This window comes from Condylura cristata, unplaced genomic scaffold, assembly GCF_000260355.1.
Source record: "Condylura cristata isolate star-nosed mole 26May11 unplaced genomic scaffold, ConCri1.0 scaffold00015, whole genome shotgun sequence".
NCBI classification, from domain to species: Eukaryota; Metazoa; Chordata; class Mammalia; order Eulipotyphla; family Talpidae; genus Condylura; species Condylura cristata.
Window position 1 is genome coordinate 8,286,084 of NW_004567116.1, and position 13,667 is coordinate 8,299,750.

Genomic DNA, 13,667 nt, shown 5'->3' on the forward strand with positions numbered 1-13,667 from the left:
AGACCTGCTTTGGCTTCAGTGGAGTCCTGGCCGTCTAGACACGTTCGCCTCTCACGCCATCTGCAACCCCCTCACCCTGTGCTTCCTCGGCGGGCCCACCCGTCTCTCCGAAGGTCCCCGGGGAGCCCTGCGCAGACTTTGGCGGGTCAGAGTCAGGCAGCAGACTCACCATTGGTGTCTTGTACTTGTGGCTCACCACTTCTTTAATTTCAGGAACTAAAACCGGACGGGCAAGAGACAAAACAGAAAGTTCAACACTAAGAGCAACTGAGCCAGGCTCCCCCAGGCGGCAGCGCCCGGCACCAGGGTCCCTTCCCTCCGTGGCCTCTCCCAGTGCTGAGCAGCTGAGCTACCACGGGGCCGGGCCTCGGAGGGTGGCCCGCCCTGCTGGCTGCGGAGACTGGCCCAGACTCCTCAGCCCGTGGCTCACGGCTCAATGGCTGTGAGAGCCCCAGCACGGGGCCGGCCTGGTCACTGCTACTGTCCAGGGCCCCAGGAGCTCCCAGCGAGGCGTTCCCAGATTCGGGCTGGGAAGAGAGTGGTCTCCAGCCTGGGCCTCACCTTTCTGGGGCGCCGAGCACTCACCCCTGCCACCAGCCCCCCTCGGGTGGTGGTAAGCACACTCCCTGGACTGCCAGCCCCTACGCAGAGGGCCCTGAGGCTGGGTGAAGAGGTAGCAGAATACTAGACCCACCAGACCTGCACGTGTCCTTCCCTGAGTGGCAGGAGAGGCCCAGGCCTGCCTGTGTGAGGGAGAGCGTCAGAGGGCTCTGGAGCAGGCACACCGAGCAAAGGGGACAGGCGAGTACAGCACCAGGAGAAGTGACAGGGAGCAGCAGGCAAATACACACATGTCCACAGCCCAGACCGCAAGACCAAGAGTCACCCCTGCCCCAGCCATGCAGGGCAGCTGCTTGGCCGGAGGACGGAGGAAGGCCCCGCTCATCATCCTCATGTCCCCTGGAGACTGGGAGCAGAGGGGCGTGCCATCCCCTGGGGGCCAGAAAAGGTAGGGTGTGAGTTGGCCACACCTCCTGGCCCTTGGGAGTAGAACTGGACTGGGGGCCAGGGGGAGCCCAGGGTTAACAAGGAACAAGCTCGTCAAAGGTAGAGCAAGAAGCCCAGGTCCTTCTCTTGAGCAGGAAGATCCCCCCCAATATCTCTCTAGCAGAAGAGAGAAGGGCGCACCCAAGGGGCGAAGACTACCCTAGCAGTGAGCCAGCGAAGTGGGGGGTCCGTGGGGGGGCTGGGTCGGGAAGGAAGAGGGCGGGGAGAGAAAGGAAGAGACAAACTGGCGCTGTGAGCAGCTGGCGTGGTTGAAGGAGCCCGCCCCACCCGCTGTGGGCCCGCGGCAGGGCCTGGGAGAGGCAGCACAGGCCGAGCGGAGTCACTTTACCTGCTGGAGAACGAAGGTTTTCATAGCAGCGATGAGGGGCACAAAAGAATGAAGCACAGACACAGCAGGAACTCAAGCCCCAGGGCGAGGACCCGACCCCATCCTCAGCGAGGCTGGGCAGGCTGGCTCCCAGCTTCCACCTACGCTGCCCGCTGCCCCTGAGGCCCGCTAGGCTGCTCTGCCCTCGAGAGGGGTCTGCCTCCCTGCCACACGCCCCTCCTCGAGCACACGCTGGCGGAGGCCGGGGCGGCTCCAGGGCCGAGCTGCCGGAGGGGTCACAGCGGCGACAAGACACAGCAGAGCTTGGGGAGCCCCGGCTGCTCTGCCCCAGAACTTTCTGACCACTGGCTGGCCAAGCAAGGGAAAGTGGCGCGGGTTCCCTGAGCCCTTCCAGTACCGTGGCTAAGGTCCATGGCCGCCGAGGCCACTTGCTGGCCCGAGGTCCGCTCCCAGCAGCCTTCGCCTGTCTCGCCTTTCTCCTGCCCTGCCCTCACTCAGTGTCCCTCGCCCTCCCTATCTCTTCTGCCCCTCTGGACCTCTCTGCAGAGGTTCTTCTTCTTTCTGCCTCTAGTCCCTCCTCTGGAGCTCCGAGGTTTGAGTTACTGCCATGTGAGTCCAGACCTAAGAGCAAAATAGTGTAATTACCAAATTCCTCCAGGACAAAGACGCCTCGAACTGTATTGCACTTTTTAATGTGATTCAGCTCTATGAAAACCTGCAAGAGAGGGAGGGAGGGGTAAGGCCTGGGGCCCCTCCCAGGCCCCACAAAGCCCACTCCCAGCTACAGCCCCACCCCCACACAGAACACCTATTTCCCAAAGGGCCGACAGAAGAATCCACACACACACACAACTCCAAAGTGCTGAGAAGCGAAGATAGCAGAAAGGGCATGTACCTTCCGCTCCTGGCCGGAGGAGAAAGCATGGGAGAGAAATGAAGGTGTTAGTTTTAACGGTCAAACCCACCCCGAGGCCCCCTGCTGGCCTGGGCTGCTTGCCCATACGCTGTAGGACATGGCGCCCCGGGTCCTCCTCTCGGCCCCTCAGCTCTCTACCCTTCCATGCATCCTCCTCCGGCGCAGAGGGCTGGCACGGGTGCAAAGCTCCCCTCAGACTGCCCGTGGGGTGGGAGGTGTCGGTGTCTTCCTTGCAACAGGATTCAGGCTCTCCAAGAAGTGCGTGGTGATCACACACGCCACTATGAGCACCTACTAGGACTTCTGCTAGCACCACGCGTGATTCCTACACCTACGTGGCTCGCTGTGCCGTGTACCCTTTGCTGCAGAGAGGCGGACTGAGGCTCAGCGCGCTGTTTGCTCATGAATAATGAAGCTGGGCTTCCCATCCGAGCGGCCCTGACTCCCAAGACTACGCCCCCTGCGTGTTACCGCGCAGGCAGGGCTCCGGCGACTGTCCTGTGCCGCCCCACCTCCACTGACCGGTGTGTGGCAGAAGACGGAGCCCAGAGCCTATATCTCATTACCAGTCGGAACTCTCCTGGGGGCGGAGCCTGAGGCCACAGACCAGTCTGCACGGGCTCTGTGAGGTTACAGGTGTGGTCAGGCTAGAGGGGCTAGGGACCCGGAAAAGGACAGGGCATCTGGGTGCTGTTTTGCCAGAGCTCTGCAGAAGGTGAGGCACTGAGGAAGCCACCGCACTGAAGTGGCCGGAAGCCTGCTCCCCAAAGAGTGCCGGCACCTTCACGGGCCAGAAAAGTACTTAACGAACCCCTCTTGGGTCCAAGTCTAAGGTCCTAAATATACCGTGTAGCTTGTGATGACCCGTGGTCAGTACTGCCAGGACACCTGGGCAGCTGCTTCCCACCCACCGGAGCTGCCTGGCCGGATTCCTGAAAGACGAAGCGCTAAGTGGCGAGTGCAGGGAAAAGGCCCCAGGTCCGATGTTCACCTCCCTGTGCATCTGCTCCAGGCCAGGGCTCTGCACACACGGTGCTGGCTCAGGGCTGGCTCGGGGCCTCAAGGAGAGGGACGGGGGAGGGCGGGAAGGCACTTGTGTGAAGAGTCAGAACTGGGAACGGACCTGGGATGACGCGCTGGCCTCAGAAAGGAAATAGCTTAAAGGGATGTCCACTGAGAGAAAAAGTAACACTGTGTTAGAAGACCAAGAGAGAGAGAAAAAAGTCAGCATCTAAGGTGGAATCACAAGGAGGGAAAGATGTATCCTGAGATGCTCCCACATCAAAAAAGGGGGAGTGGGGCCTGTGGAGCAGGGGACAGAGTGGGGACACTCAGAGGAAGGGAAAGAATGGGAAGAAGAGTCAGCAGGAGAACAAGGCAAATAAACACACCCACTCGGATAGAACAGTAGGAGCTACTCACACGCACACAGCGTCACACACGCTGGAAACACGCGGGCGGATGCGCTGCTCTACACTCTCAAAGCAAAACCACCAGCAAAGCACACCCCGGGGCGAGGGAGGCGGACACCGGGAGAGGCCAGGAGAGACGCTCCCACTCACACTGCGCTGGGTCGAGGGGGGAGGCCGCGGCCGCCCAGGCCCTCACTCGCCGGCGCCCACGGACGCTCCCCGCTGCGCCTCAAGGGGGCGCCCACCTCGCTGTGCCCGCCCTGGGTTCTCACTCTGCCAGTGCTCCAGCTCACCGGCAGACCCCAGAGGCCCTCTCTCACGCTCCCTGGGAAGCACCGGACACCTCCTACGCAGATGGAACAGCAGGGCCAGGAAGCCCTGGGCCGCCCCTCGCACCCACCTGGTTGTGCATGAACTTGAGATTGATCCCTTCCAGCGTGACCTGCAGCAAGCCCCCCTCGCCGGTCTTCATGTCCTGCACGGGGAACTCGCCCCCCAGCTCAGGGCCTGTGGCGGGCGGGGCAGGTTATCAGCTGTGGGCAGGGGGCGTCCCTTGCCCCCCGCCCGGCCCTGGGCAGCTCAGGGACTGCACTCTGCTCACCCGGCTTGATGCTCTGCTGGCGCGCAGCGGCGCGCTCCATGCTGTCCTTCACGCAGTAGTACAGCTCCCGACACTGGCGGGAGGGAGAGGGACTGTCAGGGGCCTCGCTGAGGGCGGGAGGGGCCCCTGCGCCACCCAGGCTGGCTGGGCCTGGCCTCGAGCGCTCCGCCTCTGAGCCTCTGACAGCAGAGCCGGGGCCAAAGCGGGGCTCGGCTGCGGGTCTGGGAACTTTGACCTTCCTGCCAGAGACTCAGACTCCGGGCTCTCCCCGCCCCACCCCTCTGGGCTCTGCCCGCCCCCACCCCCGCGACACTCAGGGGCACCTTCTTGGTGTAGAATTTGTTGAGCTGCGTCTCGGAGCCATTGCGACGCCACAAGCACAGCACCTTGGTCTTGGGGCAGTAGGTCATGTTGATGAGCTTCTCGTACCACCAGCGCTCGTACACGGTCCCGATGCTGCTGCGCAGCACCACGCAGTCGTCGCACACCTGCAGGGGCGCAGGGCGCAGGTTCCTCCCCGCGCTGCCCCCGGCTGCCCCCGGGAGGGGCGCCCCCCCCCCCCCGCAGTGGCCCCCCGCCAGGCTTTCTGTCGCGCTCAGTCTCCCTCAGACGGGCACACACACGCGCACACACACATGCGAACGCACACACACGCACACACAAACACACACACACACAACTGCCGGGCGTCCCTGCCCACGGGTGCCACGGCCCGGGCGCTCCCCTGCTGTGTTCAGGGCTCAAAGCACTCAGAGGACAGACAGCTCACGCCTCCCCTACACTCAGGGCCAGACAAGGGCAGGACAAAGGCAGGGATGGCGGCAGGCCCACGGGGGGAAGGAGAACCACAGCATTTTCTAATCCTGGCTTGGCCCCAGGGCTGTGTCAACCTTAAAAGATCGTTGGTGACGGAAGTGACATGTGGATGGAGCCACTGCGAAGAATTCTACAATCCAGGGAGACAGCAGTTGAAAGCCAAAGCCCCCGTCACGGCCACCTGCTCAGCACCCCCATCTGTCTGACTCGAGGACCCTGTCTGCAGCACGGTGGCTGAGGCCTGGCTCGAGCCGCCCTGGCTTGGAGGCCGCTGCGCCCTTCCTGGGCTGGCCACCTTCGGGGAGTTGGCCTGTGTCTGTGCTTCCTTATGTGCAAGGGGAGGGCAGGAACAGCCTCACGGAGAGGTGGTGGAGAGGAAGTACGTTAGTGGACATAAAAAAGCCAGGCACATGCGAGAGCACCCCAGGGCCAGCTGCCACCACCTCAACAATATAGGAAATACAGTGACAGCTATCACGGCCGTGCTGATGGTCAAGTCTTTCCCCAAGGGAGACCTGCCTCCCTGACTTCCAGGATCTCCTCTATCGGGATGTCCCAGAGGCAACATCTCAAACCTCTCCTGTTGGAACCTGAGTGTGATCTCCCGGGCCAACTTCCCCTGTGCGCCCTGAGCAAACGGCACTGCTCTCCCCTCTCTCCTCGCTCGAGGAGGCTGCTCTTGCCTCTAACCAGGGTTGAGGCCCACACTTCCTACCACAAATAACCCTGAGCAGTCTCCCCCTCCACTCTGATCATCTGCTTCTGTTCTCCCTTCAAGTCTAAGCTCATCGGCCACTTCTGAGTCGCCCGTGGGTCCGAGCCCCTCGCTAGTGTATGCCCCAACACCTGCCACCCTCTCATGGCATCACACTTCACCACCCCAAATTTCTGACTTCTCCAATGGCTTGTCAACCCTGTAAAGGTCCCCAGAAACCACATCGCCTTTCTTCTCTGCTGTGACCCCACCCCCAGCGGAGTACCTAGGATATAACATGTGTCCACAAATATAGGTGGATAAATAAGGGACACACCAGACTGATCACTTAAGAGCCTGCTAGAGTTCTGAAAGTTTGATGAAGAGAAAGTAGCAGAGTAGGAACTGGAAATTGGGTTCAGCCTGTGGTTCTCTTCATGTGGAAAATGGAGACCTGGACTCGGCTCTCATAGTCCTGCAAGCGCGTTGTAGAAAGGAGAGGGCAGGTGTTTAGGAGATGTGGCTGGAGGAGGAGGATAATGTGTCACCCTGCCTCAGCTCTAGAGGGCGCTGTAAGCTGGCAGTTCTGGGGATGGCAATCTGGCACATCTATCACATATCAAAAGCATTATAAGCCGCTTCAGAAATTTTATGCTAACAATCTACCCGACAGAAGTTCTCATGTGAGGGTACAAAGATATTTGTTCATGTCTATCAGCGAAACACTGCTTACTAACAAAACAGTAAGGTAAACGTCACATCCTTATAATACCCAATGGCTGAGATTCATTTCAAAAACAGTCATTTACGTATAATCTGTGGCTACAGAAAGACATCTGTGATACATTAAGTGGGGAAAAAAACCAGATTATAGAATAATAGTTGCAGTTTGATATCACAAACTTTTTTTAAACATAAGACAAATTTCCATTAAGTAAGCTGCATTTATACAAATAGTCACGTTTAAAATCTTACAGGATTCACACCGAGCTCTGTAACAGGGGTTACCTCTACGACAAGGCACTGGAAGAAAGTGAAGGGAGCTTTCACTTTTCATTTCTATGTGGGCTACAATTTGCACTGCATGTTATTCTTTTGTAATGACAACAAAACCAATAACGGTAATTTCAAAGTCTTTGCCAACTGCTGTCCGGCAAGAAGGCTGTGCTCTGAAAGGCTGCGTCAGTTACCTCCCAGCCCTGGCAGGGGCTGGGCACCTATTGTCAGCCGCTCACAGGAGGGGCAGCTAGGAGTGATGGGGCCCTCCTGTACTCCAGGGCCCTCTATGAGGCACCCCGCGTGGGATGAGGGGAGTCTTCTGGAGAGAGACTGTTTAAAAGGACAAGAATGGAAGCCACCTCTACTGTGGGGCGGGTGACCCAGCTACTCTCAGCTCTGAGAGGTGCCCAGCCAAATCCTAAAGCTTCAGGGTGACATTAGCATGTACATTTCTGCTTCAGAGAAGAACCTCATGCTTGTTTGATAAAATACCTGTTCAAGAAGCTGTGAGTATAAAAACCAATCTCAACGACACCAAAAGTTGTACTAATTATTTACTTTTACTACTGTATATAGGAGTTGTATTTGGTTCCTATAATTACTTAGAGGAGGTCCATCTCAGAATTAAAAACACAGAAGTGGGTCCTCCCTGGTGGCTCAGTGGGTTAAAGTGCAGCGCTATGAAGCTGTCTGCAGCCACTGCAGTAGGAGTTCAATCCCCAGCCAGGGCAGTGACCCACAAGGCGCGGCAGACCTCTCCTGACCCATTGACTTCTCCCCTCAGCAGTGTATTTCACTCAGTCTGCCTGTTCTGCTCCCCACTGTGTCTCTGGTGAATCCTCTCACCCCTCCCCCCCTCCTCTGGCCTATACCCCAGTTCTTACATGCATAAATAAATAAATCTTTAAGAAAGCACACACAGGTCTGAAGAAAATATGACCAATTTCCTTTACAGTCCTGGAGAAGGGTTTTTTTAATTGATAACTATGACTGCAAATCCAAAAGTCATAAATTCAGCTACATAATATATAAAGCTGATTAATTCAACTACATAAAAGTGAGACAATTCTAAATGGCAAAAGAATAGCATATACAACAGCACACTGATGAGGGACTTTACAATGGACAGATCAGGCTCCTGCTTCTGAAGCCCCTGACCATGAGGAGAGACACAACAGGAAATCTACAGCAAAATATTGAACATGAGGGGTCTCCCTGGTGGAGCAAGGGATTAAATCTCAGCACTATGCAGCTATCAGCAGCTACTGCAGCACTGGTTGGGTCCCTGCCAGGGAGCTGACCCACAGGGCGCAGCAGACCTCTCCTGTCCCACCCGCTACTCCCCTCAGCAGTGTATCTCACTGGATTCCCCCTGTTCTGCTCCTCACTCTGTCTCTGGTGAATCCTCTCCCCCCTGCACCTCTGGCCTGTACCCCCATTCTTGTATGCAAAAATAAATAAATAAATCTCTCCCCCAATTTTTTTTTTAAAATACTGAATTGGAAACTGATCAACATTCCAGACTGAATTACAAGTGATATAGATAAACATATTCAACACCACCAAAGAGATGCAATTAGCAGAAAATCTAGGACAGGAGTTAGTCTACAGGGTACCTTTCCTTTCACAGTGGGTGGGAGACTATTTTAAAAGAACAACAGGGTCATATGAAGCTTAGTTCCAATTACATTCCCCTTGGAACCAGCAATTCCACTTCTGCAAACTCTTAGATACACCTGCCCATGCACACACGAAGCATCACTCATAGTAGCACTACATGAGACAGCAAAAATACAGAAGAAATCCAAGAATACATGCACACTGGTTAGTTAGCTAACCTGGGGCAGTGGGACACTCTGCTGTAGTAAAGAGAAAGCTCTTTTTGTACTGGTGTAGGAGATCTCCAGGATGTGTTTATGAGCACATGAAAAAATGGAAAAAAAAAAAAAACCCAACATACAGAGCAGTGGATAAGATCTGCTACCTTTCAATAAAGAGAGAAAAATAAAAATTTATATTCAGGTTTTGTTGTTTGTATTTAAAAAGCCACTGGCAGAATAAAAGCAACCAGCAAAAGTGCTTATCTACAGGAGGAAGGGATGAGGTGGGTGGAAATTGAGTGACAGGGCGAAGAGTGAGGGTGTGACCTTCAAAGTCTATATAAGGACATTAGGACTGTGTCTTCTACTCAGTGTACATAAAAGAGATGATGGGGAACCATATGTTATAGTCTCTTATTTGCATATGAGCTGATGATTTAATCATAAGTGGATCATAAAGATGAATGATGAGATAAATGGGAAAAACTATTCTGGCATCAATTCTAGGAGTTTCTGATGACTCTCAGATGTTCCCCGAGCCCCAAGCATCACTGGCACCTACCTCCATGAAAAAGATGTCTCCATTTGTGTCTGTCCCTGCGTGTACCACAAAAGTCTGCTTCTTCATGTGCCGGCTGCCACTGGAACGGATGGAGAGATCACGTCCATTCTGAAGAACGAGAAGCCTTTGAGGGACATACACACATCCTTCCCCCAGAGCGCTCTGGACCCCCCAGACAGCAATAAATTCCCATCAGTCCCCTTAGGAGGATCATCTACAGGTCACTGGTCCAGGTGTGTGTTCTCACACCTTTTGTTCTCAGGACGCCTGTACCTCTTAAAAATTACTGCCAACCCCAGGAAGTTCATATTTATGCGAGTTAGATTTATAGATACTTAAATCTAAAGCAGAGTATTTGTTAAAACAGAGAATTTGTTTCTTTAAAAAGTATTATTTTGAAGTAATTTAAAAAGTAAGAATTCATTAATAAGTCAACACCATGATACTACAAATAACATATTTTGGATCAAATAACTGTATTGCCTAAAAGAAAAAGTAAGAGTGACACCATTTGAACATTTTGCTAATCTCTTTAATGTCTGTCTTGATTTTAAAAAAAAAACAGCTGAATTCCTCATTTCTGCTGGACTCGGTACATTCAGCCTGTTGTGATATGTCGCTTGGATTGAGGTGTATAAATAGAATCTGGCTGCACAGATATGTATTTGGTGAAGGGAGGAGTACTTTAATAGCCTTTCCAGAAAATAAAGCAGATTCTCCCTGCTACATTACCAAAACCCCAGAAACAGCAGTTTCTTTATGTTATTTTGCAGTGTGGAGTCTGGAAACATTTGTTAACATTTTGCACTCTGTTACAGTAAGGCCCATGTGTCTGCCTTACATTTTGAGTGAATGTTTTTCTCATACTTGACCTCACACATTGGTCATTTGGGAAATCTAGTTTACTGAAGTGTACAGCTCTCCCAAATGTTGACACATTTCATTGCACAACATCAAAAAACCACATTCACTGATCTCATCCGAAAGTCCTAAAACCAGGAGGCTTCTCATTCAAAGGATTTCTAAAGTTCTCACTTTCACTAAAAAGCTTGACTCTCATCACTGGCAACAAGGTTTATTTTATGTAGACGAATGTCTACCAAAGGCCTGTTCAGCATAACCATTACTTGGTAGTCATTCTTTTCAGTAAAAATGAGCAAAGCTGTCAGTTCGCCTTGCAAGTCAAACTGTCACAACTGCTTTTCTGCAAAACAACCATGTTTTGGTTTGCAGCAGAAATGCTAAGTATTTTGCATTTGGTCACAGAATGTAAAAAAGCTGTCTAATCAATGATTGAGATTTTATAAAAGTAACCATTTTAATTGCATCATCGAGGACATTCACAAGTGAAAGTGGCTTTTTTAAAAAACTGTGTTTGTGTGGAGGTGAGGATGGCAGCTGCCACAGTCAGTCTGGGGTGCTGCCTTCACTGTGTTGAGGCGTCAGTAGTTTTACAACCACACACTTCCACCAGCAGGGCCGATGTCAGCCCAGAGAAAAGGGCAAACACTTTAGTATCCCGATGAAAACAGTTCTGTGCATCCTCGGGGGCCACAGACGACCTGAGCACAGAGGACGCCCTGCCGAACAGAAGGGCTAACGCCTTGTTTTGAAAATATACAGGCCAAGAAGTGACCTGCGGGGACACCCGTGTGGCAGGTACCTCAAGGCCTGAGGCAGTGACTGGTGAGGACGGGGCAGGGACGCCGAGGGGACAGCCCGGAGGCTTACCAGGTCTGCCAGCTGATCGAGCACCTCGTTGATTTGCTGGCTGTACGTGAGCCCAATGTGCGACTTCCCCATGAGGCGCCTCACCTTCTTCCGGATGTCGTTCTTGTTTACCTGGAGAGCCAAGACGGGGTCTGATCAAGGAGCCGCTCTCCTCTCACCCACCAAGGCGGAGGCAAGGGACAGGTCAGCCTCCTGCTAGCGGAGACGTGGGACTGGAGCGTGAGACAAACTTCCCACCGTGAGTCCTCCCAGCAGGCTCTGCCTCGCAGAAAGTGCACTGAGAGCAGGTTTGCCTATGCACTGGTGTTGGAGACACACATCCTCCCACCCCGACAGTACCATAGGAGTCACCCCAAAGGGGCCCTCAATGTGTCACTCAGAATCAGTGACCCAGAGCAGTGGCCCTCTGGACGCAGCTGTAGCTGAGACACTCCCAACCTGAGCCACCCGAACCCCCGTGCCTTGGGTTCTGCCCACAGACGAGAGCGAGCCTTACAGCAGAAAATGAGGCAGAACAAGTGGGCCCAGGGGCCTCTCTGCCTCCGGCCTGCACACTCAGAGGGCTGCAGAGCAGGCGGGAAACACCACCAGCCCAGGCACAGACTCCCTTTCTGAGCAGGACTCTTCTTGGGGAGCCTACTTGGGCCACAGCTATAAAAACCAAGTATGACCAAGTCAACCTAGAGTTTTCCATTATTTTTTAATGGGAAGCTCTTTCTACGTGTCTAGAAAATTCTCTGATAAAGGGCTGGTGCAGAGAAGTGAGTTTTGTGCATTCCTTCCAAGGTTTGAGAACCTACTACTCAGAAACAAACTTCTTTCCCATTCACTGTATTCTGTGGGAATCTTTATGCCATCCTGAAACCACTCAGCAAAGGCAAAGCAATTAAAACTCAAACAGGGTGGAGCACAAGCGAGTTTGTGGTAGACGGACTATGGACTATTGGTGATACCTGATGGGAGTGGGGGTACCCCAATGTTATGCTGGCTAACAATAAATTAATTTTTTTAAGATTTATTTATTTATGCATACAGAACTGGGGTACAGGCCAGAGGTGTAGGGGTGGTGAGAGGCTTCACCAGAGACAGAGTGGGGAGCAGAACAGGCCGACTGACAAAGCACACTGTTGAGGGGAGCAGTGGGCGAGAGAGGAGAAGTCTGCCACGCCATGTGGGTCAGCTCCGGGGCGGGGATCGAACTCGCACTGAAACGTCTGCTGCGAGCTTGTAGTGCTGCGTCCTAAACCACTGCACCACCAGGAAGGGCCCAAAGATAAATTAATTTTTAAAGAAACCTCAAAATAAACAACAGGTATGAAATTTCAGTCACTTTTACAGTGTCCCTTAGCACAACCACCTGACAGTTTCAGGTAAGTGGACCATATGAGCTGCAGAGAGGCCAGCCTCTCACCCAGGAAGAGAGGCCTAGTGAGGTGCTCTGACAGCTCCCCAACTGCCCAGAACTCAGGGGAGGCGCTTTGCCTGCCATCATCGTGGTGGCGGGGTGTAATAAAATCAACCTACCTTCATCAGCAGCATGTAGGAGATGAGGTTGTGCAAAAGCGTGGCCAGCAAGCGATCTTCATCATCCTCCAGGCGCTTCCGGTCATGTTCCCCCAGGGACAGGTACCTGAGCAGGAAGCCAGCAGCAAGTCAGACCCAATGTGGCAGCTCACAGGACCAGCCAGGGGAGGCCAAATCTGCATTTCCACAGGCTTCCTAAGCCCCTACCTGTCGATCATTTCCTGGGGACCCTGGTCCATCCCCATCCCCTCTCTCTCCAACATCACAGCATCTAAGAATGCATCTTCCCAGAACTGCATTTGGTCCCACAAAGTAGAACGTTCTTTGCCTGTGTACAACAGAGGGGCTTTAGGGGCTGGTTTAACACATAAAGAATAAAGCTACAAAACCCAAAGAGAGAGTAAACCACCAAATAAAACAGAGTCACCGCAAATGCCACACACAGTAAAGGACACTGGCCTCTCCACCCAGGCCTAACATGCCTGCCACCAGCCCCAGCGCCTCCAGGGAGGCCCAGTCCCTCCCGAGATGGTGGGACGAACACAGCACGCGAGGAAAGGCGGTTACTTATGGAAAAGGTCTCCATAGCAGCATCCTCTAACTGGTCCCACATCGATCCTTTGTCCCTTCCTGCCAATTTGTGAGCAGGAAGGGCCATGGTAGCAAGGAAGGGAAGAAAGGAAGACAGAAAGCAGAGGCTAGTGGTTAAGACGGAAATCGAGCTCTTCTCTAGTTCTCACCCACTGCTCTCCCCAGACCCAGAAGCTGCCTGCTCCAGATACAAACATTCCCTTGGACATCAGCACCAAGAGTGGCAGCGCCAGGCAGCTTGCAGGTCAGCGCTGCCTGGCACCTGGCGGAGCGCGGCCTCCTTCCAGGACAAGGCGTCCCTGGTGTGTCTCTCACCTAGGAGTCCCTCGTAGAGATAGACTCGCTGGCTTACGTCTTCAGAAGCGCGAATCGGGCTGCTCACCAGCCGGTCCTTGATGCTCGGCTTCAAGCTATGGGCTTTACCCTACAGAGAAGCGACAGGTCAGCCACCCAGGTGCCTGCAGGGAGGCAAAAGAAACCAAGCCACCTGCCCACCGCCTGCACCCCAGGAGCGCAGCTTGCTTCTGGGTTAGACCAGAAGCCGAGCTGCTAAGTCCTGCTTTCTTCTACTGCTTGCTTAGTATCAGTCAAGTGTCCACTTGGAC

The 13,667-nt window shown here is 53.8% G+C and overlaps 1 protein-coding gene across 23 annotated transcripts in view; it reads right to left on the bottom strand.

Moving 5' to 3' along the window:
• The window catches only part of MADD (MAP-kinase activating death domain), a 38,200-nt gene that overhangs the window by 1,168 nt on the left and 23,365 nt on the right, over positions 1–13,667 (bottom strand). For 11 of the 23 annotated variants that reach the window (XM_012725330.1, XM_012725329.1, XM_012725341.1 and 8 more), the window contains 13 exons: positions 13,378–13,486; positions 13,039–13,101; positions 12,679–12,799; positions 12,472–12,577; positions 10,948–11,058; positions 9,217–9,324; positions 4,649–4,813; positions 4,326–4,398; positions 4,125–4,231; positions 2,292–2,300; positions 2,042–2,111; positions 1,397–1,399; positions 170–216 (listed from right to left, as the gene is read on the bottom strand). In XM_012725330.1, coding sequence (XP_012580784.1) covers positions 170–216; positions 1,397–1,399; positions 2,042–2,111; positions 2,292–2,300; positions 4,125–4,231; positions 4,326–4,398; positions 4,649–4,813; positions 9,217–9,324; positions 10,948–11,058; positions 12,472–12,577; positions 12,679–12,799; positions 13,039–13,101; positions 13,378–13,486 — 1,092 coding nt within the window. The remainder of the gene's footprint in view (positions 1–169; positions 217–1,396; positions 1,400–2,041; positions 2,112–2,291; positions 2,301–4,124; positions 4,232–4,325; positions 4,399–4,648; positions 4,814–9,216; positions 9,325–10,947; positions 11,059–12,471; positions 12,578–12,678; positions 12,800–13,038; positions 13,102–13,377; positions 13,487–13,667) is intronic. The other 12 variants (XM_012725347.1, XM_012725346.1, XM_012725345.1 and 9 more) reach the window with 4 other exon arrangements.